Raw genomic sequence first — 25964 nt, 5'->3', positions numbered from 1 at the left:
GAGATGCTATAAGAAGACTATGTAAATAGGGAGCATCTCCAAGAGTTCCCGACACTAATTTCTAATCTTGATTTTTTTTTGACAAGATTGAAAAAACTGTCCATATCTCAACTCCCAATCTTTCTGCATTTATAAAAATCGATCTAATCAAGTGGATATATAGGTGCGCATATCCATCAGCCAATTTAAAGGTGGAAGAACATGGGAAAAAAAGAAGTAGGACATAGTTCCTAATGTTAATATACAAGAGAAAGAAACTATAAAAGTGATTGGGATGATATAAAAATAGATAGAATTCATGGTACAAAATTGTCATTATATTTTAGTAACAAGATTTTGGAAACTGTCGGAGAGAACCTAACAAATATGTGCCCAATGCTGTAGTATTAAGAAACCATAGTATCAAGAACTTGTAATTTTAGAATTATTAACATGCAAAAACATGGTTTAGAAAAAAGAGGTCTAGAGTGGAGTTTTTATAAAACTCTAAAAAGACTATAGTTTCAACAAACTACAAAAAGACTACAGTTTCAACAATATCATAGTATTCAAAACCGTAAAATGTATTACACCCAAACACTTTACGGCACTCTAAAATCAAAATATTTCACAAAACTATGATATTTTTCTAAAACTTAAAAAATACTTTGTATTAAACAGAAGCCTTAGAAAACTCATTGATTTACCCCATGTTTTTTAGGGAACTATTAGAGCCTGTTTAGATTTAAACAGAGCCTGTTTGTATTAAACAGAGCCTGCTTAGAAAACTCATTGATCTAAACAGAGCATGTTTAGATTTAAAAATTTTTGGCCCAAAGAGAAATTTTTTGTGGAATTGGGGCCTGAGAACTAAACGGGACTAAAAAATTTTGGGGCTAAAATTTTGGGCTGCAACTATGCCCGCACTCTCATGGAAGCCCACCAATGACAACTCCAACAGCATGCAGCCTAAGTTGTGTCAGAAAAAATTGTCTAACTAAACACCTAAAATTTTTTGCGTATGTCTGATCACAAAATTTTTTTTCATTTTGACCAAAAAATTTCAAATCTAAACAAGGCCACGACCCTGACTGAAAGCCTGCTTGAGTTGGATGAGGACGGTCCCCATGACGCAAGTCTAGGTTACCGTAGATTTGTGACATGTATGCAATTTTTTTTCTTTCAGTTGTTTATCCTGAATCTAAGCAATAATTTTGTTTATTAGATGCACGCATGAACAATCCAATGTGGATCCCATAGTTGTTTCATAGGACTGTCCCCACCCGATTTCTGCCCTGTTTAGTTCTTAACCAAAAACTTTTTTCCCCATCATATCGAATGTTTAGACATATGCATGTAGCATTAAATATAAATTAAAAAACAATTAATTATACAACTTATATATATTTTGCGAGACAATCTTTTAAACCTAATTGATTCATGATAGACACTAACTGCTATAATTACAGATGTGCTACAATATCCAAAAACTTTTCTTTTGGCAAACTTAAAAGCAGTAAAACAGATCAACCCACCGCGATCTTTCATGATGAGAATAAATAGTTGATATAGTGACCTTTTAAGATGATTTGACTTTTGACTGTGATGATAAACAAATGGCTAGGTTGGTTGAGTATAATGTCATAGTCAACTTAGAATTTTATTAGAAGTCAAATAGGTTATTTAAATTAATATTATATAGGCTTAAATTTGTATAATAACACATAAAAAAACTTATAGAAGGCATATACGTTTGTAGAGTAGTATCAATCAATCTACAAGATTCTACCTAGAGGATCCTTGATGTAATAACCTTTTAGGCGAGAGATGGGAGGTGGCCGGTGGGCTTGCTCCATGTTTTACAGACTTGCAGTTGAGTTTGAGCAATAACCATGAAGCTGCTCGAGTAGCGCTATGTACTAGTCCTGTTGCAGTCGGCTTCGGATAGCGTGCCATAATAGGGGAGTCTCCGTGTTCGGAACGGTATCACGATACGCGCCCGCGCCGCCGTTTGGCGGATCTGCGCCGCGGGTCCGTGCTCGTGTCCGCCGCCGGTGCTCGTGTCGTGCGCCTCCCGGAGTATATATATACCGTGTCCGTGTGCACGGTGGTGGACCGGACAAGCACAATACCGCACAGCTCCCGCAGCGCCGTCGTTAAAGATGTCAATGGGGCCCGCGACCCGATGGGTATTTACTCTATTAGGGTACCAATATAGAGTGAAACCAGTACCCATGGGTACACAAACGAAGCAAACCCTTCACCCATTGGGTACGCGGGTATGGGGACGTTCTAGTAGTCCCCATACCCATTTACCCATGGGTGAAAAATACCCAGCCCAAAACTAAAGAAGCCCACCAGCCACTAGTCCACCGGCAGCCCATACACTGAAACCCTATGTAGTGCTAGCAAAGTACTACTCTCTACTACGTGATTTGTATGAACAATGAACTATTATGGTGTTGTGACTAGTGGTTGCAGCAGAAATTATTATGTTGCTATTTGCTAAGTATATGGTGAGGTGGCTATGTGACGATGCTTGTGAATGACTATGTGACGATGCTTGTGAATTGCTACTACGTGACTGGTGCTTGTGAATTGCTGATGTTTGGCGGTTATGGGTGACCCGCCGGGTCTAATTTACCCACCCGGCTATGGGTCTGGAGAAGTTCCCCCACCCATCACTATATATGGGGATACCCGTGGTGTCATATTGTTGTCACGAGGATGGGTCTAGGGAGTTCATTACCCATTGCCAACACTAGCCGTCGTGTCCTAGCCAGCTAGCGAGCCGCCGGCCGCACAGCCGGAGCCGAGCGACGATCGCATGCGTACGTAGCAAGATCCAGATGAGCCTCATCGGCGACGCGCGGGATCGCGCGAAGGCCTTCGCGCGGAGGAAGGCGGGGCTTCTGAAGAAGGCGCGAGAGCTCGCGAAGCTCTGGCGACGTCGACGTCGCGCTCGTCGTCTGCGCGGGCCCTGACGGCGGCGCGCCGCCGGTCGTGTGGGAGTCGGACCCGGGCGTCGTCATGGACAGCCGACAGGTACCGCAAGCTGCCGGCGGACAAGCGGGTGAAGCACACGCCACATCAATGGCCAGCTGAGCAAGGAGGAAGGCAGGCTCGACAGTCGACAGGAAGCGGAGGCAGGGCCTCAATAAGGCGCTCGCGTGCCCCGGCGAGGCGGCGCTGGAGGGCATGAACCTGGAGGAGCTGCTCGCGTGCATCGACGCGGCGCTGCTGGCCACGGCTGAGAGGCGGAAGGCGTTGGGCGTCGCCGACGATAATGATGATGGCCAGCAGCTTGGGCAGGTGTCGTCGGAGTCAGGCGACGTTGGGCAAGGGCATCGTCCTCCGTTCGTCGGCGGCGACGAACTCGACGACATCCAGGCCTGGGTCGACGAGCTCATGTGGGACGGCGTGGAGCCGCTCCCTTCGCTCGATGCCAGCATGACGACGCAGCCTGCGTCCGGCGTGATCCAGTACATCAACGGCGGCAACGAAGTGGACATGAGCAGCAACCATCAGTGCCAGGCGCCGATGCTGCCAGTGACAGGCAATGGCGAGAACGGCGACGGCCAGTTCCCACGGCACGCCTACCAGCTGAACACCACCGTCTCTTTCCCTGACTACGGCTTCCAATGCACTGGCAACAACTGCGTGGACGAGTACTCAGAGATGTTGATGCCGAGTAATGCCAATGCCGCCTACAAGTCACCATGCGACGCCTTCGCCGGCAATCCTGCGTACATGCCACCGCAGCACGAGCACCACAGCATGGGCATCGGAGGCAGCTTCATGGGATGCAGGTGGTGGCCAGACGGGGTGCTTGGCTGATTACTTCCAGTGCCCGGACGCCAGCCAGCATTTTGGAGCCGAGCCGGAACCGCTGCATTACCTCGGTGATATGGCCCAAGGGATCAGCTACTATGATGATCTCGAAGCAGGTGGCTGCAGCTCTGGGAGAGCTCAACTCTTTGCTCAAAGTCACAGCTGCTCGGGGACACCACAGTTTCGTGGTCCAGAGCAGTCCCAGTCAGACGTGAGAGGACATCAGTATCAGGATCCAGGAGTCCAGCATTTTTGGGTGATGGAAGGGCCGCCGGGTTCAACTGATGTCGCTGCTGGCAGTGCCGGAGCCAGAGGAGGTCTTAACCAACCATGGATATCAGTTTATCAATAGATTTAAGCTAAAAGGATTCGAACCTCTTTTACTAAGCGAATAGGGAACGGCTAAAGCATCTCATGATGTAGAGGCTAGAATATTTTTTGTACCATAATTATCTAAAAAATAGGGATTTGCTATTTTTCACGTGACTGAAAATTCAGACGACGATTATGAGTCATCAGATGAAGAATAAGGCAGTCTCCAACAGCTCATGCAACACGCGACCCAAACGCAAAAAGGGTCATACACAGTGTTTTAGCATGCTCCAACAAATGACGCATACAGAGGACCTATTTTGAGGAGGGGGTGAACTGAGGCGCATATTTGCGTTCTCTTTCTCCAAGACGCAAATTATCGGTGCTCCATCTCGTCCTCTCGATCTCGGTCCCGAGGCCGTCCGGGCGCACCACTCGCGCAGCACCTAGCTCCAAGTTCCCTGCCCGTGCGGCTGCCTGCACTGCTGTAGCCCTGCTCGGTCACACCCACATCTGCCATGGCTGTAGGCGCCCAGATGTGCCTAGTGCCGAAGATGACCACGCCCACCGCGCGCCCCCGCCGTCGATGGTCCCACCCGCTGCGCCGTTCACCAGAGATGGCTCCGCCGCGCCACAGATGCTCCTCTGCCTGCTGCTGTCCTTATCTTCTTCTTCCCCTCACATGGTCGTGTGCCCATGGCTCCTCCCCGCCTAGCTGCTGACGCTGCTCACGGTCCCAGTCCTTTTCGCGATGGTGGCGAGACGAGGAGCAGTCACAGTCCTTGTCTTTGTCGCGGTGGTGGTGCTTGGAGGTGGAGCGCTCGTCGTCGCCGGAGCTCACGGCGAGCGGCCGGAGCTAGGCGGCAGGTTTGGGTGCTCTGTTTCTGCGCTCGCTGTTGGAGAATAAAAGTTTTGGGTATGCAATGCTTTTACTGTGTGAGACCTAAATGATAGAATGCGTCTCTATTTTAGGTTCCATCTGTTGGAGATAGTCTAAGCGATCTAAACTCACACAAAGAAAACTAACAATAAACAATTCTTTCTATAGTAAGACAATTACAAAATTATGATCTAAATTGACAAAAAAAGACAATTATAACAATAAACAATTCTTTCTATAGTAAGATAATTACAACATTATGATCTGAACTGACACAATAATGTAAAAGGATCACGTCGTCCCCTGAACCAAAGATGGTTTTCTGGCGCATGCTTTTTAGAAAATCAGGAAAAATAGGTTATGTCTAAGAGCAACTCTAGCAGAGCCCCTATTTTAGCCACGATAGCTAAATATGTGTGTTCAGAACAAAACACATATCTTCAACATCCCACAAATCACCTAAATTTTCCCTCTAGCACCCATTCCTAGGGCTCTATGCCAAGCCCGGAAATCACGGTTGACATTCATTTCTTCTACGTGCCCGCTCGGCCTGTTCCCTCTTGTGCGCGCCATCAGTCCCTCCCCTCGCGTGCTAGATATGTCCCCGTTGCTCGAGATATATCATCAGTGTATTCTCCCCCTCCCTCTGGCAACCCCTCCACTCCCCTTCCTTTGGCTCCCAATAGAAGTACCTTAGGCTCCCTCCCGCTCATCTTGGGTGAGGAAGGGATGAAGACGATTGTGGACCACGTGAATGTGACGTACGATGACTTCATGGACCCATCCCCACGGTTGCCGCTTGTCCTGGGTCCCACCCATGCATGCTTGTCCTCAGGGGCGAAGCCACGTTCAATTTACCTCGTGCACAGGCACTAGGGTAAAATTTTTTCTGCAATTAAATGGCCTTTTTTCACCATATATTTCAATAAAATTTTGGAAGTTACTTAGACAGTGCACCAGGGTTCATTTGCTTGTAGCTTCGCCCCTGCTTGTCCTGTCATGGCCACTGATCAAACGAGGAGCTACCGGCTTCTTCCTCGCAGCCGTCATTGCCCAATAGGTAGAGCGACAAATAAGAGAGAGATAATGACGAGTGGGTCTCATTTGTCATTGTCTTTCTGAATGAATTTGAGGGTTGTTGTTGGAGTACAAGTAAAAAATTGGGCTAACAAAAGTAGGAGAAACACTAAATCAAAAAGTAAGGGCTCTGGTTCGGGTGTCCCTGCTCGAGTTGCTCTTAGGGTTAGGGTGGAGGCGATAAATTTATGCTCGTGTTATATCACCTCGAGGGTTGGTTGAAATGTTGAATTGCCTTACCATCATTGAATATCCCCTCGGATTCCCCCTCACACCACCACACCACACCACACCACCCGCTGCAGAGCAGAGTCGACCTCGTCCACAAGCTCAGCGAACCTTCCCTTTCCCAGGCACAGATCCGGCTCTCCGCCGCCGCCATGGCCGCCCGCCGCCTCCTCCTGCTCCTCGCCGTTGTCGCCGCGTCCCTCCTCGCCGCCGACGCGCGGCCGTGCCACACCTTCCTCGTCGCCTTTCCGGCCGATCCCAACCCCAACCCCAACCCCAGCAGAGGCGACGGCGCCGTCCACCACCACCTCGGCATCCCCCACGTCGCCACGGTCATCACCGTCTTCCGCGTCCGCCGCCTCGGTCCGCAGGTCCCCCACGGCCACCGGAACCACCACCTCCACTCCATCCCCGCCAACGTCCAGATCCACCGCCCCGATCTCCCGCACCCCGCCGCGGGCGCGGGCGCGGCCGCCGGGCCCCAGGAGCGCGCCAGGGGCATCCTCGTGGTCGTCGTCGGGCTCCTCTTCGGCATCGCCTGCGGCGCGCTCACCGCTGCCTCCGCGTACCTCGTCTGGTCCATGGTCGCCGGCGCCGCCGCGGCCTCCCCGTACGACGAGCTCTATGACGACGAGGACGAGGCGTCTGACACCGAGAGCCCCAAGAAGGTCGGCGACGTCATCATCCAGGAGCTCGAGGTCCATGACGGCGGTAAGAACTAGTAGGGCTACGTGTTGAGTGAATCCTAGTGTCTGTATGACTGTGATGCGTGGTTGTGACTTGGGAGCCTTAGGGGTTTGCCCTCCATGTGAATACGCCCGTGAGTGAAGCATGCCTAAGCTATCAAATGTGGTCGTTTTCTGATGAACTTATCAATGTTATGCACCGTTGTGAAATGTTCAAATGTTCTTGTCAAACACTGATGTTTGATCTGCTGTCTAATGTATGTGGCCTGGCTTCGAGATCAGACAGAGTTCTCCTTGCTTATATTTGGCAGTTTTGTGTCCCAATTATTATAAGTGTTATATAATGATCTGTCCTTCCTGATGCACCAAAGTTTGGCTGTTCGGTTCTTTGATGATCATGTGGTTTGGATATGCTTGTTTCCTCGTGTGTGGATTAATGATTGTGTTCGATTGAAGCGCTAATAGCTGCACTAGCTGATAGGTAGTTCTAAGAGCAACTCCAAGAGACTCTATTTCCTTCCTAATTGTTAAGAATAGAGATTTTGGTGAAAAAAATATCTTCCAACAACTTCTTTAACTGGCTATCCAAATATATCCATCTTCTATCCGCATTTTTCACTAACTAAAGATAGAAAGCGAGAATGTCTCTCTAGAGTGCACACAATATATAGAAAAACTGTTGGAGAATGGAAATATATATAAAGCTATCTTTATGCAAATGGCTTTCCAAATGATGATTTAGAGAGTAAGCTTTAGAAAGACTCTTGGAAGATGCTCTAAATGTGTTGAAAATCTGTTTGTTTTACTAATATGTTGTCACTGCCAAACCATCTGACGATCTCAGTGTTTTCTGCATTGCAACATGTGAATCTTCGATTGGTGATGGTAAACTATTTGACGATCCCAATTTTTTCTGCATTGTAATATGTGAATCTTCAATTGATGACTGTAATATGGTAGTCAGGTGGTAGTTATATTATTACCAACAGCACAACATGTTCTAATCAGTAATCAGGGTACATTCTGGAGCATGTTGATTGAAACTATTTGGCATTCATATTCTTTTTAATGTGCTTATGGCCATGAGCACAAAATCTGTGCAATCAGACATGTTTATCTGAATTAGTATTGAAAAATATGTGGATGATAGCCATTTTCATGATGCGCTGGTGTAGTTCTATAACAGGTTAGTCATTTGAGGATATCATATGGTGCTTTTGTTTGAGACTTTTCAGAGTGTTGTCGTCTACTTGTGTATGCTTTTGTTTGGGACTTACATAGGAAGTTTATGGTTGTAATGTATCTCTTTGAGCAGTTTATTATTGATGAGCTATCGTTGGAATTCCATTTTTGTTCAGTTCAATCTGAGCTTAAAGATTGTCCTTGGTTGCATCCAGTTTATTTCTTCTGAAATATGGCTATGAGTGGTAACTAGAGTCCTTGGACTGTAACTATGGCATGGTATTGTACTTCGGGCATGATTCGTCAGTTTGCATTCCTGAAGTCCGGAATATGTGAGGGTTTGTTTTCGGAAACTGTTTATGTGAGCCCTGTCGACAGATTGGTTTCACAGCAGAACGGACATGCGACGTGCGTGCTCTCCCACAATGCCAGTTGTGTCTTGTGTGCCACCGTGTGCATCAAACACAAGTAATTTGAAAAATACATCTTTTTAGGGCAATATGAAATCCTGGAAGTTTGGAAATAAACTTGAAACAGCAGGTACGGACTAGGCACAACACACAAATGACCATTAGATATGCCTAAATTGAGGCCTGGTTTAGATCCCAAAAAGTTTTTGGATTTTGATGTATGTTGTAGCACTTTCATTTGTATTTGGCACCATAGACTAACTAGGTTCAAAAGATATGTCTCGTAAATTACAGACAAATTGTGTAATAAGTTATTTTTTATTTATATTTAATGCTCTATGTATGTGCCGTAAGATTTGATATAACGGAGAATTTTAAAAAAGTTTGAAAATTTTAAAAAGTTTTTGGATTTTTTAGGTAAACTGAACAAGGCCTGAATGATAGTTGAACTGTCGAGAACGAGGGACACGATCATTCTGCAACACCAATGTATTTTGTTCCTACAAGTGAAGCAGGGCCAACCACTGTTACTTTATAGGCGGCGTTGCCATATGTAGAAATAGAAATTTCAACCGTATGAGTTACTACCACAAGCGGCGTAGACGGCAGATTGGAATTTATGTGTTTCAGTAAAGGAAGTAATAACAATCAGATTGGAATTTATGTGTTTCGGTAAAGGAAGTAATAACAATCACGGCAGAATGGAATTAATACATTATATACTGTGGGAGAGAAAATTTGGTTTACTAAGGCCTTGTTTACTTCCACCCAAAATTTTTTAAGATTCCCCGTCACATCAAATCTTAAGACGCATGCATAGTATTAAATATAACGAAAAAAAACTAATTGCACAGTTTGGTCAAAATTATCGAGACGAATCTTTTGAGTCTAGTTAGTCTATGGTTGGACAATAATTATCACAAACAAACGAAAATGCTACAGTGTCGCGAAATTTTTTGCTTCCGGAACTAAACACAGTTTGCTTCTCTATTTGGTGGACTGTTTTCTGTAGCATAATCATTCAATCAAATGGCAACCATCATTGCAGCCAGCAAATTTAGCAAAGGTGGAAGTCTTTGGTCCAAAAAGCTTGGCCACAAAAGCAGCAAGCTTGTTTGTTCCTTTGAGCTTATCTGCAGTGTTTTTGTCTCCCAATAAGCAGTGTTTTTCTTTCACAATAAATCAACGAACAGTATTTTCAGCTACGGCTTTTCAAACAAACGAACATGCTCTAAATCAACAAACAATACTTTTAGTCATAACTTTTCTGCCAAGCAAATAGTACTTTCACATCCACAAGCATGGGCGGATCTAGCCGTGGGGTGGGCTCAAGCCCCTCTATCACCTCCATGACAATGGAACATCCATTTGAGCCATTCTAGTTATTCTAAGGCTCCTTTAAAACGTAGGAATTTTCAAGGAAACATATAGGCATCTCATAGGAATTGATCCATTTTTCATATAAAAACATACAAAAAACATGAAAAAAATCTCACATTCCAAGAAAGGAATAGTTTTAAATGTTAAAAATGATTTAAAGCTCTATCTTCTATAGATTTCTAGATCTGCCTTGGCTCACATGCGCAGCTGTTGTAGTTTTATTTTCTTGTGTCAGATCACTTCATCAGACCAATTGTATTCTCTCCATTCTAGTTTAGTCATTTCACTTACTTCAAGAGTAAAATTTATAGTTTTTTTACCAATATTTTGACCAACAATTTCTAACAATTCTAATACAACTTGATACTGTTAGGATTGTAATCAAATGTACAATAAAAAACATAAGTTTTATTCATAATATAAAATAAAACAAATAAATGATAATAGTATAATTTAGGAAATCGTGTCATCTTCGATTACATCTTATAAATTGGACTAGACGGAGTAATAGAGTATACAAATACAAAAGCGGTAGTTGGACCAGAAAAATATGGGTATAAGTATACAAAAGTATGAACAACGTGTCAATCGAGATACAAGAAGACAAAAAAATTATATACACCCCCGACCGCTCCCGCCGACGCCGATTATGGGTGGATTCCCCTGGTCGCATCTCCCACACATGGGGGTGCCATAGTATCGTTAACTGCTTCATCAACCTCCATCTGCGACTAGCCAATCGGCCGAACCACCCAACTATGACAACCATCTCAACTTGTGCTGCAATGTTAACCCAATAGTGTGGCCTAGAAGCTCATGGTTGATTATTTTTTTATTCCAATTCAATCCCTAGGCTGTCAGATTCTTATTCACCTAAGTTAGAGTCTGTTTGGTAGAAGTTCTCCTGCTCTAGGTTTTATGTGAAAGCCAATTCTAGAAATATTTCTCTATTAATCTATAGGATAAACTTATGCATGTAATGAATCAAGAGATATTTTTTTAACTCCCAGTTCCCTAGTTCATTTTAAAGATTCACTTGATGGAATCAACATAGAATCACTTTCCATTACTATTTGATAGAGCTCCTTCTTAATTCAATTTGGTAGGTGTTCTAAGAAGCAAGAGCTCTGCCAAATATGCCCTTAGACTCTCGGGTTTCTAAAGTTAGAGATCAAGTGAGTAGTTCGGCTTGATAGGTGTTGCTAAAAAATAATTCATAGTTTCATATTAGTCGTTGCTATAACATTACTGTTACTTATTAATGTAAAGTCAAGAGTCAATAGAACACTGAACTGGGCAAGCGTTAGTACTCCTTGTGACGAAATACAGGTGAGTGTCAGTGTCCACCTAGCTGAAAAAGGATGCTAATACTAATTTATCATGAGAGAAAAACACTATTCCATTGCTGAAAAGTAGTGTTGATAAGTTCAAATGAATAGGACATAGGAAACAAAGCTATTGATGGTGGTGCATACTCATTCCATCCTTTTAACTATCATTCTCATATGTTCAGGAGTCAAACATACTCAACTTTGATAAAAAATATATAAGGGATCATTAATATTTATAGTACACAATAAATATCATTAAATTAATTATTATATATATTCTTATAGTACATAAATATCATTTGGGCACACAAATATTACTAGTAGTTTCGATAGATCTAGCTAAATTTAAGAAAATTTGACCGTTCTATAAAAAATTATCGTTGTGAGATTCATACTAGTTAAACTTTCTTAATTTTTAACTAGGTTTGTAGAAAATATTAGTAATATTTATATATCTAAATAAAATTGTCATGAAATTTATTCAATGATTTACCTAATGATATTAATTATGAAATATAAATATATCTAGTTGAATTTAAAAATATTTGATTTTTAAGGGAGTGTATGGAGTGAAGATGCCAACAGCAAGAGTCTTGATCCGGATTTAGGGTCTGCTGGCATAGTTCACAACAACTTTATGAGCTGTTTTTTTTTGCCAAGCTTTTTTTTTTCAAAAACAGTTTTATGGATGAAGTTATTTTTCTTCTTCTTTTATAAAGATATGAGTTGAGATGAAGCTAAAAAAGTAGCTTATTCTAGTTTTTTCCTCTATTCTTTTTTTCATTCATGCATGAAGCTATTGATGAAATCTTTTTATCAAATAATTTTTTTTTAAAACAGTTCAGCTTAAGTTGAGCATGAAGCTCTTTTGACATCTTTAATGGGCTCGACGCGGTTTTGGCCTACGAAGGCCCGCTCGTAGCCTTTCGGTATACCTCCGTGTTGTCTGCTCCATGCTCTACTCCATTTCCCACGGGATCCACAAACCCTACTGCGCCGCACCGGCCCGCCGCCACCGGTTCCCTCTTCTTCGCCGCTAGCGGCGAATATCCGCCGGGCACAAGCGGGATGGGGGAGGAAGCGCCACCTGCGCCCACGGCGGACAGCAGCCAGGACGCTCCGGTGCTTCTCACGGAGGTCATCACGGAAATCCTCGCCCGGCTGCCGGCCAAGTCGGTGGGCCGCTTCCGCTGCGTCTCCCACGCGTGGCTCGCCATGCTCTCATCCCCCTATTTCGTCGACCTCCACTTGCGGCGAGCCAATCCGCCGGACCACCCCAGACTGCTCCTCACAGCGGTAGGCTCCGGCTACGACGACCATCTCCACTCGTGGCGGCCCGGTGGTGCTGTCCAGAAGCTCATGCCCGACGATTTCTCGGATGGGATAATCGTGCCTCTCACCAAGCCTTGCCGTGGCCTTATCCTCGTCCGCGGCACCGACTACAACGGCTACTTCGTCTGCAATCCTTCCACTGGTGACGTCCTGCCTCTCCCAGATACCCAGGCAACGATGAAGATGATCTGGCGGCCTAAACTCTTCCAGTCCCATCCGCCGCCGTACTTTTTTGAGGTATCTTACGGCCTTGGTTACTGCGAAGCGAGGAAGGAATTCAAGGTAGTGCGTTTCTTCTGCAACCCTGAGAGTGAAACTGGGATGGCAAGCTCCACAAGCTGCGACGTGTTTGTGCTCAACAAGCCTGCATACTGGAGGCCAGCTGCTGAACCGCCTCCTTTGTGTTGGGTGGAGGAGAAGAAACCGGCTGTTTCCTTAAATGGTTATATGCACTTCCTCTGCCGAGATGGTGGCATTGTCACTTTCAGTATCAGCAATGAGACCTTTGGTTCCTTGCCACCGCCGTTAGGTTTCGAGGCTGCACCATCTGTGATGACAGAGCTGGATGGATGCTTATGCCTGTGCTATGGAGAACCAGATAGTGAAGATCTTTATCATGTATGTGTCCTACGAAATTACAATGAAGCTCGCTGGGAGACACTGTGTTGCATTGATCGAACAGCTTGGCCAGACTCTGAGCGCACACTCCTGAACTCGCGCTGGATGGCCCCATTAGGCATATATTACTCAGATGGTGGACAAAAGATGATGTTTGGGACAGGTTCTTGCAAGGTGTTTACGGTGGACCTAGATGGTAATGCCCCAGAGATTTTGTTCACTCCAGATGAGACTATCATTGGCTGTTGTGAGGATGACAATATCCCAGCACTAGGTCTGTATGAGGAGAGTCTTGTCCCTGTGGGCTGCACAATTGAAGAGATGATTTCCCGGTCACCAACAACTGAAGCCTGGTTCGACATCCTCAAGTGGCTACCGGCGCGCTCTGTTTTGGAGTTGAGCTTGGTTTGCAGAGAGTGGCGTGCAATGATCATGACAGATCTCTTTATCCAATCACATGTTATTCATGCAAACTTGAATAAGAGTCCTAGGATCATGTTCATCATGGATCCCCGTTTTGGTAACTATATGGATCTGGAGAAATTCACTGATGAACAGGGACCACGCATGTTTGCTGATCTTGTATGTTCCCCCCAGCCTGTCCATGGCCTTAATGTGGGGAGCAGTGCTATCTGGGATTTCATATGCAATCCTGCCATAGGGTATTGTAGGGTCATATCTTTTGATGATAATGATGGAACCTTGTTTCCTGGCCGTATTGGGTTGGGATATGATTCAGAGATTGACAAGCATGTTGTGGTGCATATTACATACAAAGAGAAGAACCTGGAAACAAGACATTATGAGCTACAATGCAAAATGCAATATGTTAATGATGAGCAATGGCGTCAAGTAGACCCTCCTCCTAGACCTGTAAGTGCCACACCACCTGCTTTTGTCAGTAGCAAGATTTACTGGTTGGTAGAGCCAAATCTTGGACCAGTTTCTGCAACATGTGAAATCGTGTCATTCAATGTCAAGACAGAGGAATTTGAAGTCCTGAAAGGTCCACCATGCAGCCATGACTGTGGTCGTATGACCATCCTCCAGCTTCAGGGTGCACTTTGTGTGGCTTATTCGGATCAGAGTGTGAACAAAATTGATGTATGGATGATGAAAGATTGTGACCTTTGGTTAGTGGAGTATCAGATAGAGCTTGAGAAGTTCTTAACAGATTACTCGTTGGAGAACACCACACCGTTGGCTGTTGATCCAAAGGATGGACGGATTTTGCTCAATGCAGGTTGGTCGTTGGGCTACTATGATCCCAAGACGGCAGAAATTGAAACCATTTACAGCATGAACATCTTGAATCATAGCTACAAATTTTGCCCTATTATCTGCCATGAAAGTTTGGTGTGGCCATTTAGCCCGTCATAATCTTGGGGTAGGTGCACTCTTTATAAGTACTTCTTAGGCTGCTTTAAGCTTTTTGTCTTATTTGAAGGAATTCACAAATCAGAATTATCAATGACTTCAAAATTGTATCCTCAAAAAAATAATTTCCAGTATTCTAAATTATAGTCATAGAACCTTGGTTCTAGTTCTCTAAGCATCTCCCATCTCTTTACATAACTTTGACTTCCTTTGAGATGGTTGTGTAAAAACTCAACTTGGTAGAGGATGAAACTAGGTTTATCTTTTTCATGAAACCTATCTCATTGTATTGGATGGTATGAAGGATGAATCTTTCAGTGTCTTGAGTTTCTTTGAGCACTGGTTATTCAAATAATGTAAATTGTTAAACCAAACAATTATGGATAAATCATTTGCAGTCAGCATTAGTACCTTAAAATTTGATAAGTCTGGCAGTATGTATGCAACAGGTATGCACAACAAATACTCCCACCGTCCAAAAAAATAATGCAATTCTCGTTTTTTGAGGAGTCAAACAGTTTGAACTTTGACTAAATTTATATAAAAAGGTACTAACATTCATGATACAAAATAAGTACCGGTTAGATTAGTTATAGAATATATTTTCATATTAAATTTTATTTGAGGACATAAATGTTAATACTATTTACTACAAACTTGGTCAAACTTGAATTGCTTTGACTGGCATGGATCCCATAATTGATTCTTTCCTGGATGGAGGGAGTACAAAACAGTACCACGTAAACTTCTAAGGATCTGAATTGAAACAAATTTGACAAGTCTGGCAATATGTGTGCAACAGTCGTGCACAAAGAATACAAAACAATACCACATGAGATCGAAACTGATACTGTTGAAAACAATTGATTGAAAGATATGGTCTTTGGATACGAGTTGAGCTAAGGACTCCATTTGGCAAACTTGAAGGTTTCTTATGGATGGTCACTAGTATGGCCAATGCCCATGTCTATTTTAACCAATTATTTAGTTATTTTGATCCTACCTTCAATTTGACTTATATTAGATTTGTCCTTCGTAGGAAGCAGAGTCTAGCTGAGTTGGTTGAGGGTGTGGTTGTCCGCCTAGACCACCTAGGTCCGAGTCCTTATTGAGCAGAATTTGGTGCATGTTTTCTTCTTAATACAAAACCACCTAATTCCTCCTTGGTTGGTCAAATTATTTTTTAGATTTTCTTTTTTTCTATCTATATATCTGCAAATGGAGCCAGTTTTTTTCTTTCTTTCTTGACCTGTAAGTAAAATTTCCATGGGTTAATAAAACATTTTTATTCAGTTAGCATACTTATCAAAGTCATTGCAATTACAGACAGTCTTTCATCCCTTGTTCCAAATTCTAACTCCCAGCATCGGTTTATTTTATGGCACAGAAAGCGAGGACAAAGTACTGGTGGTGATGCTACATAGATGAACTGACGTGGGTCGCCTACTCGCCTCATATATCTCATCATGATCCCATTTATCCTTGGTCTTATGCAAAAACTTGTAGTCTCAGCGAGAATAATAGGTTTGAGTAATTATCTTGTTGAGTGCTTTGTGGCAGCAAGATTACTTTAGTTCTAAAAGTTGTATGGCCGTCCGAGGACAGTCAGGGATAAGAGAATGGTAACCTGATAGTTCCGCAAAAGATGAGTAAAATATGCATCCATTTTGATGACATGTGGCTTGTTTGGCTTCTCTTGAAATCCATGCTGAGCCTTGATTTTGAAGTATATATATTCTTTTGTTCATTTTGAAGTAGCTTCCGTTTTGGCTATTATAGAAGTAGCCTTTTGATACATGTCAGCCTTTCACCTTTGTTTGGCACACGTCTCGATTTTGAAAACTTGGAGCAACGCAAGTTTTTGTGGTAGCTGTGGTCGATTGTTCAGAACTTTATCTGAGCAAGCTATTACTCATGAAAATCATTATATTCAGGATTTTACTCTCATACAACAGCAATGAACTGAAACATCGGTCAACACTCTTGAATTGAAGCGGTAAGTGCACATCTTAGTTATGGTGCGGCTATGTTAAAATAAAGCTGGAGTTCGGGGATTGTTTTTTATTGGTTTCACTAAAAGTAACTTCTTAGTGCACTCCCCATCCGCCAAGGTTCTTTTACAGCAGAAATGAAGTAGCTTAGAGCAGTCGCAGCTAAAATTTTCCAATGGAGATAGAACAGAGTACGAAATCTCTTATATTACTAGGGACAATAAAATTCTCAGTAGTAGACTTTTTTTTTTACTTAAGTTACATTCTTATCAAACCAGGGCCATGCCCAAGTCTGAAACATACTCCACATGTAAGCTTGTCTTATTAGAACATTATACAGATCTAGTTATATATCTTATCTTGAATAATTTCTAACTGCACAACTCAAGCTAAATTTCAAGGCAATCACTGCATATTTATCAGTATCAGGAGAGCGATCATGGCAACCATTATGGGGCCGTGCCTGAGCACATTATAAGCCACACACTTCCTGCGACCGTGCCTGAGCACATATTTCGTCAGAAGAAGAGATTTACGACAACATAACTTCAAGAGAACGCCAAAGCGCAAAGATACGAGCACTACCACATAGCTTGTGCGAACACAAGAACACAATGCTAGAACATACACAAAGAAACGGACCACCTCAGCTCCAAACACAACAAAGTAAAATTCACCAACAGACTAATCCTAAAAGTGCATCTGACACTATCATAGGTTTTGGTGAATTAGCGACAATGTAAATAAAGAACTAATGAGATATGAAGCAATGTACTAGTGAATAAGCATTATGAAACTGCAAATGACCAGTGCAGATCCCCAATTATTCAAAGAATGATCACTACAACAAATGAACAACTTGGAGAGAAGATGCTAAAAGACCTAACCATGTATACAAGCTTAGCAATGCACTACATGGATTAAAGCAAACACCTAGAGCATGGTACGAGGTTCCAGGTACCTTTCCTTTTAGGACTTTCGATTTTTTTCACCGAACAGTCCATATTTTTTCCAACTACTATAAAACTTGTAATAACCACAGAGAACACTTATGTTGTTAGGCAAGCTTCTACTGACCTAAACAATCAACCAATAGTGGCTTCAATATACTCAACTAAAACATGCACGGATTTGTGCTAATAAGGAGAGGGAGGGGGGGGGGGACACCATCCTGAGATATCATGTTACTATTAGCAGGCATCACAATGCAGCAGCACAAAAACGATGCAACTAGGTGTTACACTTTTATGGGATGCGTTCGCAAGGTTGCTCTGTCAAAGTATAATATATTGTACGGAAAGAAACATGACATGATATCAAAGTTGTATCAAAAAGAGGAATAAATCTATTCAAGTAAAACAATGAAAAGGTTTCGATCAATTAGAGGCAGGCATAGTCTGATCTTCTTGTCTGCCAGTAAGCCATGGTTCTCCCTGCCTGCTTGCCAGCTTCTTCATCTTCATGGCAGCAGCCTTAAGTGTGTCGTCGCCCTTGCAGAATGCAAACCTGACATACCGGTGACGGTAGCTTTCACCGTCACAAGTCTTGTGGAAGAACCCACGGCCAGGCACGGCAGCCACACCAGCATCGTTGATCAACTTTGTCACAAATTCTATCTGAATTGCATAGTGCAGAAAAAGGACCAGTTAGCTGTTAGGATTAATCTTGTCATGTAGGTATATTAGTGTTAAACATGCATGTATAGGCCTAGATGGTTTATGGATGAGAAAGCTACATGAAGGCATCAGCTATGAAGTTTCTAGTCCTAGCTAGTTGTTAGTTGAGTTATTGAACTTGAAGTTTACCACTGCAAGAAGCAAACTGCTGGGGTAAAAGTGGATCAAAATTGGTTTTTACATGTTGCTTAGCTAGCAAGTAGGACTGTAGGAGAAAGTGAGCTGTGTACTATCAGGTCGGTTCCTGTAGCAACTGACCTGAAAGTCCTGTGAAAGAGGCAGCACGCAGCAGTCCTCCTGTGTAGAAGTGAGTTTGAGATATAGAGAAGATAGAGCCTGGTTGTGAAGATCAAGCTAGTGTATGGTGTATTAGCTAGTGTGTATGTGTGACAGTAGAGCTTGATTGTAAAGATCAAGCAATGCATGTAAAAGCTTGTAGTGCGTAGTTATAAGATCAATATAGTACAAACTCGTGTTACTAGCTACTTATGTTATTGTGTCACTAGAAACAAAGTGAATTTTGTTTTCAACATTAGCGAATTCAAAGTTTCTTATTTAAGAGAAAAATGGTCTCATCTGAGTTCCACTGTATAGAGAAAAATGCTTCAGATGTAGTTCGATTTCTCATTGAAGGAACTCACATCTGAAAGTTGACAGGACTTTGGCAGCTCAGCAAACACAAATACTGAACCTTGTGGCTTGAAGCTGATTTTGAAGCCGAAGTCTTTCAGCAACTGAAGGATGAAGTCTCTTTTCACCTCATAGTCCTAGGCAAAGTCATCGCAATTGCAAGGTAAGACAGCTCAATCTCAAAGAAGCATGGTTAGCACTAGGGCTCACTTTTTTCAGGGATGTGTAGTAGTCTGCTGTGCTTGTTAAAGCAACCAACGCAGCTTCTTGGAATGGTGCAGGAGCTGAATCTGTTAGTTTAATGTGGATATTTCTAATAGCTGAGGCGATGCTTGCTGCTGCACAAGCCCAACCGAGTCTCCAACCTAGTCAGTCCAGACAGTTAATTTGTCAAGTGTCATCTCACAAGTCACAAAAAAGTTGTTATTTCTATTGTTGATTGTCACAACAAACCGCGCAGCAAATTCTGAGTTGTGCTCACCAGTTACACTGTAAGTTTTTGACAGTGAGGATGTGATGATGGTCCTCTCTTGCATCCCTGGAAGAGAAGCCAGTGAGATATGCTTGTTTGCATCGTAAGTAATATACTCATAAACCTGGAAGATATTTACACACATTGAGACAAGAGATTGACAGATTTTATGAAAATTTGCTTTGGAAAAATAAAGCTCACGAATTTTCACTTTGTATGGGGATAAGAACAATCCGTATTGCTCGTCACATCACAGATGTACCTCATCAGTTATCGCAAAGCAGTCCATTTTCTGACAAGCCTGAGAGATAATAAGCAACTCCTCTTTGCTGAAGACCTTCCCTGTTGGATTGTGTGGGCTGCAGGTGTAAAGATTTGGTCGTTTCACAAGTCAAAAAAAAAAAAAATTGTTATGCGCAAACATATCCACACGCAGGTAACGGCATGAATCAAACAATGACCTGTTCAAGACCACTGCCTTGGTCCGACTTGAAAAAGATTTCAGAAAATTGTCTTCGTTCAGAGTCCAAGAAGGTGGATCCAATGGCACATACACCTAAATAAATCACGGAGACTAAATTCTGAATCATCAAGTTTGCTACAGAGAAAACAAAACTCTGAATTTCTGAACTAGAAAAATGATCTTACAGGGACGCCTCGAGCTAGCTCAATGCATGTCTCATACGTTTCATAAGCAGGGTCGAAGAGCAAAACTTCATCTCCTTGGTCGATTACTGCATGGAAGGGGAAGCAAATGCATATCGATCCATCAGGAAGAATGCCCACATTTGCCCCCCACCCCCCCACCCACCTGCCCACAAGGTTCTGAAAGTAGCATAATTCATAATTCAGTCAGAATGCCCACTAGTCTGTACTGTACTGTAGTACTTGCAAAGATTGCCGCAGCGAATGCTTCGGATTGGCCGCAGCAGATGACGAAGTCCGTGAGCGGGTCGACGTCGAGGCCATGGTCCCGTTTCATCGTGTTGGCGAGGATGTCGCAGATCCCCTGCACATGCCTACGCGCCGCTGCAGTCAGTCGCGGCAGAGTGGAAGTGGAACGGGAACATTCCACCCTGATGACTGAGCATTGATGGCCCCGACCGCGACGACTGCGCGAGAGGACAGAGGAGGAGGTGGTGGTGGAGAAGGAAACCTGTACTGGTTGAGGTCCGCGGCGATGGCGGTGGCAGCGGCGGCCTTGACGTGCGGCGGCGCGGGGAAGTCGGGGAAGCCCTCGGCGAGGTTGACGGCGCCGACGCGCTGCGCCAGGTGGGACAGCTGCTGGATGGGCGACGGCGCGGACCGCCTGGACACCGCCGACAGCCTCCGCTCCATGGCAGCTGCTGGGTGATTGTTAGCGCCCGTCTTCGTGTGGGTGTCCGGATAAGGTGAGATCAGCTCACGCGCGCGATCCGGAGCAGCGGGGTTTTGCTATGTTTGCATTGCTGCTCTGGGCTCTTGGCCGTGTTCGTGGAGCAGTACATGGGAGCGTCACCGTCACGCAGAGGCGTCCCGGGCAAATATAGGACCCGATTCAAAGAGGCTTATTATCTATTATTAAAATATAAAAAAGATAATATCAAATATTAATATATTATAAAAGCAATATATAAAAGATTAATTAAATAAAATAGGAATTGTATATGGAATTTATACTAGACAATGATTTCTATCTGGCGTCCTAATCTGGGTCCGGTCATCTAGGATTGCTAGTAGGTCTCGACTCTTGAGTGACGAACAACACCAAAGACGAGGAACAAGTCTAAGAGACGAAGCCACAAACTCACGAACAGTTACAAACTTATGTGAAGAAGAATTACCAGCCATAGACTTTTCTAACTCACGATCATGGAATCAATGTGCTTTCTCTCGAAGGAAGTAGCAGGCCATATTTATGAGTCTCCGTGACTAATTTACTAATTAAAATAAATTTAAAATTATTATATATACTTAGAACACTTAGTAAATAATGAGACCCATAAATTTTAGAGGCCCAGTTCAGTCGCACAGCCCGCACTGGCTATGGGACGCCCCTGCGTCACGTGATGCGTCACCTGAATTGATCGACATATCTGCAGCTGCAATTCTGCAAAGTCGCAGATGAAATAAAACCTGAAGTATTTCTCCAGAATTACACTCCTCCCATCTCAAATTATCACTAGCAGAATCAAGATCTATATAAGCGGTTCAAAACACATTTTTACAAATGTTTTTCGTAACTGCTAACGTAAGGGGCTAGTAGAAACAAATCTTTGCACTGACAATTAAGTGAGAACCGCCTGTAGAAATCTATTTTTACTGGCGGTTTGCTAAGACAAACGCTAGTAGAAAATAGATTTCTATAGACAGTTCTCTTAGCAAACCTTTAGTGAAAATATTTTTCTAGAAAATACGACATCGGCTTTTAAAAATAGGTAAAAAGATTTTAATCCCACCTATCACTTGTGTCTATATTAGAGTTTAGTTCTCCACATATTATCTTAAACCGAGCATACATTGATTATTTCAAGTCCTAGACGAATTCAAATAGAAAAGTTGTGAACTACAAAGTTTAATAACTTTTCAAGATCTACAACTTTTATATCGGTAGTTTCTCCATCCAAGCTTATTTACAAAATTTAAATTTCAAATTTGATAAATTCAAACGTAGTTTTCGATGACAAGATGATCTCAAATGAAAAAATTATCAACTACAAAGTTTTATAACTTTTCGAGATCTACAACTTTTATTTTGACAGTTTTTTCAAACGAGATCATTTAAAAAGCTTAAAAGATTCAATTTCAAAATATTTTTACAGGCGGTTGTTAGGAAAACTGCCTACAAAATTAATTTTCACTCGCGGTTTTTGAGTTGGGCCAGTCATTTCTTTTCACAGGCATTTTTTATTTGAAATTGCCTATTAAAAATCCACCGCCAGCATAGAGCTTTTTTATACTAGTGTATAATTCAAGAATCTTGACGAATCAAATCAAAGCATCTCAATTTTGAACAAAGTTATAAAAAAAATTAGATTTATGACATCAAATAGATATATTATAAAAATATAATTAATAAAGAATCCAATAGTATTTAGTATCATAGATGTTATTATCTTATCATATAATTTTGATCAAAGTTTACATGATTTGACTTTCCAAGATTCTTGGAATGAGACAAGACAACTTTGATTATACAAAAGACTTAAAGTACACACTTACCAAACTTGAATAAAACAACGGTCTAGACTGCAACCACAATAAACTGAAAGGCTGTTGATATTAGTTACGCACATGAAAGAATCAAAGAGAAATAATCCGCAAACGCATGGATATCGGTGAGCACTTCACCCGGGAGATAAGTCCAGAGTATTGTATTTATTTTTTTACCACTAGGAGAAAGCGTGCAAAAGACTAACCTTTTATCCTTCTACTACCCACGGGTTGCAAGACAAGATAGTGAGATATAAGCGATATAGAGGGAACTCTTCCTTTAGTCTTTTTCTAACCTATTGTAAGTGTGTAGATATCGTTCTAAGGGGAGTAACTAGAGAAAAGAGACACCTTAGAGAGTGCTTAATCCTAGTTCCATATACCCTACCTTACCTCCTGACAGGACGTGGATTACTGAGACCCAAGAGGATTATCACTTCCCCCAAAAGGCTACCACAAATCCGACCAAGTAGGGAGTATCTACGAGTATTCCTAGCCCAAGCACCACGCTTACGCTACGAATAATTACTCTATTCCCTACGCGAAGCGAATAAAGTAAACTCATAAACCAAAGAGCAATAAGAACAATAACTTACTAGTATTAGAAGTTGAATTGCCAAACGATTCTAGAACCAAGCCTTGAGTTAGAAGACTTGACCCTGAAGATACGAAGAAGAAGGCACCGACAGGCTGGGCTTCCTTAACTCCTATCTTCACCCTATACTCTCTCAATCTCTCTTGTTGCTATCACCCTAAAGAGATAGATCCATTCGAGGGACCCCTCTCTGTCTAACTCTCTCTGAAAAATATGAATTAGAGTTTTAGAGTTACATCTTAGGGGGTAGGGTCTTTGTTTATAGTCCCCTAGAAATCACCACAGCCCTTGGATCAAACCAACTTAAACGTGCGCTTAAGATTAATCCTCAAAGTCAGTGGAGGCAGGATCCGCGAGGTTCACTCCGATTGGTGGAGAGCCGCGGGCGGCCGCCCCTGCCCTATGGCAGGTGGGTCCCACCTTTCAGGTGGTGGCTCTTGGAGTCTTCTAGATTGTTCCTGAGTTGACGTTCCTGTCTTCTCTCTACGTAAATCTGACATGTGGACCTTCTTTTGTTATTATTCCGTTAACCCCCTGTAGAAATAGACAATCACCAAAACTCGTGGAATTCTATTAGTGATAACCCTATTTCTACTGAGTGCTTGTAAATAAGTCTTTTTCATGTTAAGTTGACGATTAAAATTAGGAGTTATCTAACGTCAACAAACTCCCCCACACTTATCTTTTACTTGTCCTCAAGGAAAAATGGTAGATAGACTATTTTAATCATAACCTTAAACCAAGACATCACCAGATTTATTCCAAGTCATACCTGTACTACGTGATTCAAAGTGTCTACCATAAAATTTTGGGAGGTTGAGGATGGAATAGTACAAATAGAGTTCTCTTTTCCTTTAGCCCTGTCACTTGGAGTTTTATAATGTTTTTGCAAAGAAAAACTTACCTTACCCTTCTCCATCATAAAGCACACTCAAGTTACTCATGTATGTGGTATCTGTGGAACTCACCAAAGTAGATAGATACATCCTACTCTATATAGGCTTATATGGAGTTAAAGGTAATTCAAGGAAATAGCATACTTACCTTGCATATCTCGCTGAGTCAAAGCTTAGATCCATGGAGGGGAATAGCATACTCTTAGATCAAGAAGTGCATGTGTGTGGAATATATAGTGGCTAATCCTAATTCTACATTGCTCTTTTGAAAATGTCTTTCTTTCTCTTTAGCACTGATGGTCTTTGTACAGGATGGTATGGGCTACCTTTTATTCTCTTTCTTTTCTAGGACACTTGTCCTTTTTCTCTTTCTCTCTTTTTTTCAATACTTTTATTTTGCATAGCCTCATAACTCCTTCTGTAAGCAAAAAATATTGAGAAAGACTTTTTAAAGAACTTAGAGCAATTATTCCTACTAAGACTCTTTTTGTGTTTTCTCCTAGTGTAGGAGTAAAACATTTTTGGTGGATGGAAAGGCATGTTTGTCCGCATTTCTAGTGTAGGAATGGCAGATATATGTGGGTGTACGTGATCTTGATCTTAGGAGCATGATAATCCTCTCGACATAGGTCAATAAGGTTTGACAAAACTTAATACAGAGCAAGTAGCTTATGAGCTAGTTTATATTTATCATGCATGGCTCTAGTAGGACATTAATTCTTGCTACAGAGGAGAAGTATAGCTAATCATTTAAAGATTTTTGAAAAGTAAAATTCTTTAAATGACCAGGCATCAGAAATCAAGTTCTCATATTCATACTATCTCTCTTTCCACAACAACTTAAGTAATATGGGGTCCCTATATTAAAGTTCCCAACATCAACATGAATTTCTAGGAATTATCATGGTATAAGTCTATCTTGTGGTCATGAATAAAACATATTTTAATTATTTATGCACAGGGTGATTTAACTAAAGATATTCTATTCCAATTCAAAATAGCAGCAATAATAACAATTTATAACTTAGAGAAATTCTACCTGACCGTGGTTCAAAGCGAAGACCAGGGGGCTTCTCCCCCTGGCATATTTTGATTATGAGATATGGTAGATGGATGTTAAAACAGCCTTTCTAAATGGAAATTTGGAAGATGACGCGTATATGATACAACGTGGTGGTTTTGTTGATCCTAATAATGCTGGAAAAATATGCAAGCTTAAGAAATCCATTTATGGATTAAAGCAAGCATCTCAGAGTTGGAATATTCATTTTGATGAAGTGGTCAAAGGATTTGGCTTTCATCAGAATGAAGAAGAACCTTGTGTTTACAAGAAGGAAAGTGGGAGCGTTGTTGTATTTCTAATCTTATATGTGGATGACATATTATTGATTGGGAATGATACTCGAATGTTGCAATCAGTAAAGACTTCACTGATAATAGTTTTTCTATGAAGGATTTAGGAGAAGCAGCATACATTTTGGGCATTAAGATCTATAGAGATAGGTCCAAAAGGCTAATAGGATTAAGCCAAGATACATACATAGACAAGGTGTTGAAACGGTTCAACATGGAACAATCTAAAAGAGGGTTCTTGCTTATGTCACATGGTATGTGTTTTAGCAATAAGCAGTGTCCTTCATCAGATGAAGAGCGCAAACGCATGATACAGGTTCCATACGCTTCGGCAATTGGTTCCATCATGTATGCCATGATATGTACTTGCCTAGATGTCTCATATTCTCTAAGTGTTGCGAGCAGGTACCAGAATAATCAAGGTGAAAGTCACGGGATACTTGTTAAAACCATTCTTAAGTACTTGAGAAGGACTAAAGATGTGTTCCTAATCTATGGAGGTGAGTAGGAGCTCGTTGTAAATGGTTACACCGATG

General features: G+C 42.2%; 3 protein-coding genes across 4 annotated transcripts; 2 read left to right on the top strand and 1 right to left on the bottom strand.

Moving 5' to 3' along the window:
* Positions 6301 to 7337, top strand: LOC8067399. The gene has a single exon (XM_002467016.2). It carries the CDS (start codon positions 6460 to 6462, stop codon positions 7027 to 7029), a length of 570 nt encoding a protein of 189 aa, XP_002467061.1. The 5' UTR covers positions 6301 to 6459; the 3' UTR covers positions 7030 to 7337.
* LOC8067134 lies at positions 12247 to 16352 on the top strand. Its single transcript, XM_002467015.2, has 2 exons — positions 12247 to 14633; positions 16011 to 16352. The coding sequence occupies exon 1, from the start codon at positions 12365 to 12367 to the stop codon at positions 14624 to 14626; it is 2262 nt and encodes a 753-aa protein (XP_002467060.1). The 5' UTR covers positions 12247 to 12364; the 3' UTR covers positions 14627 to 14633; positions 16011 to 16352.
* On the bottom strand, positions 17787 to 20861 carry LOC8067398 (probable N-succinyldiaminopimelate aminotransferase DapC). Of its 2 annotated transcripts, XM_021460620.1 has the most exons (10): positions 20549 to 20861; positions 20281 to 20411; positions 20041 to 20126; positions 19854 to 19948; positions 19655 to 19751; positions 19402 to 19516; positions 19131 to 19285; positions 18932 to 19057; positions 18549 to 18587; positions 17787 to 18230 (listed from the first exon to the last, which is right to left on the bottom strand). In XM_021460620.1, the coding sequence occupies exons 1-10, from the start codon at positions 20728 to 20730 to the stop codon at positions 17991 to 17993; spliced, it is 1266 nt and encodes a 421-aa protein (XP_021316295.1). In that variant the 5' UTR covers positions 20731 to 20861; the 3' UTR covers positions 17787 to 17990. The 2 variants fall into 2 exon arrangements, with proteins under 2 accessions (XP_021316295.1, XP_002464468.1); XM_002464423.2 differs by lacking the exon at positions 18549 to 18587 and having other exon boundaries at positions 20549 to 20857.

This window comes from Sorghum bicolor, chromosome 1, assembly GCF_000003195.3.
Source record: "Sorghum bicolor cultivar BTx623 chromosome 1, Sorghum_bicolor_NCBIv3, whole genome shotgun sequence".
In the NCBI taxonomy this organism is placed as follows: domain Eukaryota; kingdom Viridiplantae; phylum Streptophyta; class Magnoliopsida; order Poales; family Poaceae; genus Sorghum; species Sorghum bicolor.
This window is presented reverse-complemented; position numbering and strand designations above follow the sequence as displayed.

What these genes read in the sequence shown, in the direction of transcription:
- LOC8067399 (XM_002467016.2), top strand. Translation starts at nt 6,460, where the DNA reads ATGGCCGCCCGCCGCCTCCTCCTGCTCCTCGCCGTTGTCGCCGCGTCC.
- LOC8067134 (XM_002467015.2), top strand. Translation starts at nt 12,365, where the DNA reads ATGGGGGAGGAAGCGCCACCTGCGCCCACGGCGGACAGCAGCCAGGAC.
- LOC8067398 (XM_021460620.1), bottom strand. Translation starts at nt 20,730, where the DNA reads ATGGAGCGGAGGCTGTCGGCGGTGTCCAGGCGGTCCGCGCCGTCGCCC. An exon ending in CGCTGCGGCAATCTTTGCAA is followed by an intron (nt 20,127 to 20,280) that starts GTACTACAGTAC and finishes CCTTCCATGCAG; the next exon opens with TAATCGACCAAGGAGATGAA. An exon ending in CTCTTTCACAGGACTTTCAG is followed by an intron (nt 18,231 to 18,548) that starts GTCAGTTGCTAC and finishes TATGCAATTCAG; the next exon opens with ATAGAATTTGTGACAAAGTT.